The sequence below is a fragment of the Octodon degus genome, unplaced genomic scaffold, assembly GCF_000260255.1.
Source record: "Octodon degus isolate 3935 unplaced genomic scaffold, OctDeg1.0 scaffold00111, whole genome shotgun sequence".
Taxonomy (NCBI): Eukaryota; Metazoa; Chordata; class Mammalia; order Rodentia; family Octodontidae; genus Octodon; species Octodon degus.
Genome location: NW_004524687.1, coordinates 1,887,817 through 1,893,292, shown reverse-complemented (window position 1 = coordinate 1,893,292; position 5,476 = coordinate 1,887,817). Strand labels below are relative to the sequence as shown.

The following is a 5,476-nucleotide window of genomic DNA, read 5'->3' as shown; positions in this document are numbered from 1 at the left end:
CCATCTCCCCCGTCCCTGAACTAGCATTTAAATGTAATGGTGAGATACAGACATTTTCAGACCTGCAGAGCTTCAGACAATTTACCAGTCAAACAGCTTTTACAAAAAACACACTGAAAGATATTTTTGAGCTGGGAGATAGCTCAGTAGAATAAGTGCTTGCCTGGCAAGTGCAAGGTCCTGAGTTCAATCCCCGGTACCACACACACAAAAAGATATTTTCATACATAATGCAACAAAACAACATGGGATGCAAAGAAAATGGGATAAACCTCTAAAAGCCTCAAAGTGTGGAACAGGAGACCCGTTCCAGACCTGAGGGGAGTTCAGTTCCTTCATGATGGACAGGGAAGGGCTGGGGAGATGGCTCAGTGGAATAAGCGCTTCCCTGGCAAGCACCAGGGTCTGAGTTCAATCTCCAGTTCCAGGAAAATAATAATATAATAATAATGGACAGGGAAACGAAAGCCTCAAGATGAAGGAGCAGAATGCCTCCTGGCTTGAGAAGAGAAGGAAACTCTAAGCAGAGGAAGAAGAAACAGTGTGAGGAGACGGTAGAGAGAGAAAAGAAAACCCTGGCATAGAAGAAGAAGAGGTGAAAGAAGAAGAAACCTGGGATGAAGAAGAGGAAAAGAAAGGAGAGAAACCTGGGGTGGGGGAACTCAGATGAAGGAGGAGCAGAAGAATAAAACGCAGAAATAGACAAAGAGGAAGAGGAGGAGGAACAGAAGCAGGAGGGAGAAAGAAACCCAAGCACTGGGGGAAAAGGAGACCACATCACTGTGTGAGGAACTTGCCAATAGTAAAAGGTTAGGGATAAGAAAAAGATGATGCATCCCCAGGAGGTATGCAACACTGAGGAAAATGAGCAAACAGTTGCTTCCAGAGATGTGAGATACCCTGTACCGCTGTACAACCTGGCATTGGACCTCTCTCAAAAATCACTCGAGAGAAGTTCTGAATCAAAATGATGTAGAAAAAAACATTTGACAAAATTGTAATGAAATCTTCAAGTAAGCCAGGAATAGAGAGGGACTTCCTCAGCCTGATGGAAGGGCCTACAGGTAAACATTACACTGAATAATAAAAAGCTGAGATCTTTGGCCCTACGGTAGGGAACCAGATGAGAACGGCTGCTCTTACTAGATCTATTCAACAATATTAACTGGAAGGTCTGGGTTATAGAACAAGCAAGAAATACAGGCGGGGGAGGGGGAGAGAATAAATCATATACCATAAATATGTACACTTATAATTATGAGTCTCTTAACAGGAAAAAAAAGGTGGCATGTTAGTCTGACGTGGTGGCACGTCCCCTACTCTGAGACGCTGAAGTAGGAGGATCTCTAGCTACTCAGCAAGACCCTGCCTCAAAATTTAAAAAGGGTGGAGGGGTGCTTAAAATTTTTTTTTGTTGTTGTTCTTTTTTAAGTGCAGCCTGCAGCCCGAGGCTGGCAGCTGTGTGACGGGCAAACGCCGAGAGCAGCAGCGGCCCGCGAAGCCCGCGCAGCAGTGCTCGCCGGCACCGCGTCACCTTGTCTGTCCGTCCGTCCGTCCGTCCGTCCGCCGCCAAACACAGCCCACGCGCGCTGGGCCCCACTCACCGCTGTCCTCTCCGTCCAGTGCTCGCTGCAGTCGGACCGTCTCGCAGTCTAGCGTGCCGGCCAGGATCCGCAGCTTCCCGCAGAAGGCCCGGATCGGGTCCATGGCAGAACGCTACCGAGGCCGGGGAACCACCCGCACTTCTAGGAAACCCGCTGCTCGTTTGAATTTGTGGGCGCCGGAAGCGACTGGGCCTACGCAGGCGCAGAGGCCCTCTCTCGCTGTCTCCGAAGTCTCGCGCGAAGTCGGCCGGAGGTTCCGGGAGGCGCGCTCCTCAGCGGTCGCGTCTGCAGTCCGTTGGCGTGCTGTGGGTTTTCTGTTGAGGGCCTGGTGAGTGGCGAAGTTCCTCGGGTTTATACCCTGGAGGGCGGTAACGGGCTCTCCACCTCTCGCGCCGGGTCTGGGCCCCGGAACGGGCGTCGCTCGCGGTGAGAGCAGGCACTGCGCACCGCAGCTCGGCCTCGCGCCTCTTCCCGGCAGGAACCATGCTCCTCACCGCGGTCCTCCGCCGCGGGCGCATCCCAGGCCGGCAGTGGATCGGGAAGCACCGGCGGCCGCGGTACGTTTCCGAGCAGGCGAAGCAGAACATGATCCGCCGCCTGGAGATAGAGGCGGAGAACCAGTACTGGCTGAGCATGCCGTACATGAGCGCCGAGCAGGAGTACGGCCACGCCGCCGAGCGCAGGGCGCGGGCCTTCGAGGCCATCAAGGCGGCCCGCGCGGCCAAGTTCCCCCCGCACAGGTTCGCCGCGGACCAGCTGGACCATCTCAACGTCACCAGGAAGTGGTCCTGACCCCGAACCTTGCCCTTCGACCGGAGAGACACCTGGCCCAGGAGCTGAAAATCTCAAGTTTGTGGAAGTTTATGAATCATTAGACCAGTAACTCCCTAAAACAAGCAAACCTGAATATGGGGGCCTGTGTCGAGAATATCTGGGGTAGTGAAGTGGATGAGCAATGATCTTTTGGATTTCTTATTTCTGCAGCTTCATAAAATGATATCGGGAGTTTCCTGGAGTCAAAGGACACGAAAGGTATCTTGAAGGTTGCAATAAACCTGATTCCGGGACTTTGGTTTAAGCATGAGTCCTTGATGGAAGCTTTGTCGTGCAGTAGTACTTTACAGAACTAGTTGTCTAAATTTACATAGAAATACAAGTTTTTCCAGCTCAACATACTATTAAAATAGCATTCCCTTCTGAGGTCTGACTCCTGCAGTGGACATTTAAGTGAAATAAAGTTATGTATTGGAATTGTTAACAGAAAAGTGTGCTTCCGCGTGCGTGTGATTTAGCATATGATAATATTACCAGTTGAGTCTGGGTTATTTGGGTTTTTTTTTTCCTAGTAGTTGCTCATACCTCAAGTCCCGGCATTGAAGGCTGAGGCAAGAATATGGTGAGTTGAAGACCACCCTGGGCTACATAGCAAGACTTTACCTCAAAAATCTAAACAATAAATAAAAATCTAGAGGCCAGGTATTTAGCTCAGCGTTAGCCCTGCGTTTGGTCCTAGGCAACAAAAACACACAAAATTTTTTTTCTAGATGTAAGAAAGATAGCCAGGCACTTTGTGTTAACAACTACAGACCCTATATAATTGGAACTATTTTATATGAGAAAATACTTAAGGAACTTGTCCAAAGCAGAAGTCTTTTTAAATGGGGCCGGGGAGATAGCTCAGTAGAATAAGCGCTTGCCTGGAAGGGTCTGAGTTCAATCCCCAGTAAAAAAAAAAATCAGGTACCTGTGGATGAGGTAATTTCCAGTGGTCGGTTCTCCGCTTAATTGGAGACCCTAAAATACGAAGTGTGATCAAAATGTATGGTGAAAACAAACAGTAGTATATAAGGAGGTAGATCTTTTGCAAAAGGGACAGGGACCAAGAGATAAAGGGACGGAACGGAGGAGAGGGAAGCAATTGAAGAATCCAGACGTTATGCACATGTGATAATTCCACAGGAATGTAATTGTGTACTGCAAACAGGTACTAATAAAAAATTTTAAAAAATAGAATACCTCATTATGAGATGGGCATGAATCTAATATGCTAGATGCTATAAAAAAATGTTGGCTATTTTAATTATGCATATATATAGCAAAATATTACTGAACCAAAGTAACAGGGTAAAATATGTATTAAGATGAAGTTGTCTTTCTTAGAAATGGAAAGATGCTTAATTATTAATCTATTTATTTTCAGTCTCCCTTTCCCATATAACTTTCAGCACATTAATAAATGGTGTTCGGCTGGGAATTTAGCTAAGTGGCAAAGTGCTTGCCCGGCAAGTGTGAGGTCCTGAGTTTAATTCCTGGTAACCCCCTAAAATAAAATTAAATTAAAAATGGTGCTGAAACAAATTGGATACTCATAAGTATAAAATGAACTTTGATTCGATATATACAACTCAAAGTGAAAAGCAGATTACCTGCAAAACCTAAGACTATAAAATTAGTAGAAAACAAGGACTCATGACCTTAACTTAGGCAGTTTTAAATATATACCATGCACGAATCATGATTCATGGAACAAAAATTTAAGAAATTAGATTGTGGCAAAATTAAAAACTGGTTTTTGAAAGACACCAGTGAATATATATGCATAATTAAAAATAAGTGATGATGTTCTCAGATCTAGAATATTTATCAAAATTCATTAATAAAAAATGTCAAAAATTAGAGAAATGAGTATCAGAATATTATACACATTGCAAAATGCACATAAAAGCATTTCAGTAGCATTGGCCATGTTGAAAATGCAAAGTACAACTACCCTGAGGGCATGTGGCTTGTGCCTGAAGGCTCAGCTACTCAGCTGAGGTAAAAGGGTCACCCACCCAGGATGTGGACTAAGGTGGCCTCCATGAGGGCAGCAGAAGGAAACCTCATTGCAGGAGAAGGAAAACAGGGATCCTGGATCTTCACTCAGCTTTGATAATGGTGTGTGTGTGTGGCTATATGTGTGTGCAGTTTGATTCAGTAGAGCATTAACTGTAGAAATAGATGTCTACCCACCACTCTACAGTGGGATTGATCCTAGGCCCTTTGTGCTGAGCTACATTCCCACATTCTGAGCTCTTTTTTTCTTTGAGACAGAATTTCACTAAATTGTTAGATTGCTCAGGATGGGCTCATACTTGCCATCTCCCTGCTTCAGCCTTCCAGAGTACTGGGATTAAAGGTGCAAGCTAGCAGTTTTTTTATCTTGCTAGGTTGCTCCCTTGGTGCTTTGTTTGAAGACAGCCTTCTCTTGGGGGGGAGGTGCATTTCCTAACTTGTGTGTCTGGTATGGGCACAATATAGAAGAAATAATGTAACTCAATCTGTTTGATGTTAGATATGCCAAGTTTGTGTTCTCCAAAAACAAAGAATGAGTTTTAAGGAACCACAAAGGTTATGAGTAGGAAATATTAAAGGGGAAAGATCCAACTCCTGAGACAGAAGGGGTTCAGAAAGTGGATTGCTAAGGACTCCACTTTGTAGGAAAAATTTTATAGAGCATGACCATATAGGTACAACGTGGATTACAGCTATGATCAATGAGAAAGAGTGTAAGGAGGCTGCTTAGGTAATATTGATCCAGTGGAGAAGCAAGTCATATAGCAAGTATACATGGAAGGAAGAAAGAATTTTTCCGGAAGGCATCAGTTAGAGGGTCTTGGTCACCCAAAATGGTGACTGATGTCTGTCTAGACTTCATTAGAGATGTTAACATTTATCTGAAGCCTGGTCATTCCATTGTAATCTTGAGGCCTGGACTCCCACAGATGCATCCATTTCTTTTTTTTTTTTTTTTTTTTTTTTTTTGGCGGAACCGGGGATTGAACTCAGACCCTTGTGCTTGCTAGGGAAGCGCTTATTCCACTGAGCCATCT

At 45.2% G+C, this 5,476-nt stretch overlaps 2 protein-coding genes across 2 annotated transcripts in view; one reads left to right on the top strand and one right to left on the bottom strand.

Moving 5' to 3' along the window:
- The window catches only part of Ska3 (spindle and kinetochore associated complex subunit 3), a 30,100-nt gene extending 28,362 nt beyond the window's left edge, over positions 1-1,738 (bottom strand). Inside the window, exon 1 of the mRNA XM_023699163.1 lies at positions 1,605-1,738. Coding sequence (XP_023554931.1) covers positions 1,605-1,707 — 103 coding nt within the window. The 5' untranslated portion in view covers positions 1,708-1,738. The remainder of the gene's footprint in view (positions 1-1,604) is intronic.
- A 94-nt stretch (positions 1,739-1,832) lies between these two features.
- Mrpl57 (mitochondrial ribosomal protein L57) lies at positions 1,833-3,009 on the top strand. Its single transcript, XM_023699149.1, has 2 exons — positions 1,833-1,932; positions 2,083-3,009. Exon 2 carries the CDS (start codon positions 2,088-2,090, stop codon positions 2,394-2,396), a length of 309 nt encoding a protein of 102 aa, XP_023554917.1. The 5' UTR covers positions 1,833-1,932; positions 2,083-2,087; the 3' UTR covers positions 2,397-3,009.
- Positions 3,010-5,476: the final 2,467 nt, after the last annotated feature.

Bases quoted from the DNA above. Each gene is read 5' to 3' on its own strand.
- Mrpl57 (XM_023699149.1), top strand. From the start codon at position 2,088: ATGCTCCTCACCGCGGTCCTCCGCCGCGGGCGCATCCCAGGCCGGCAG.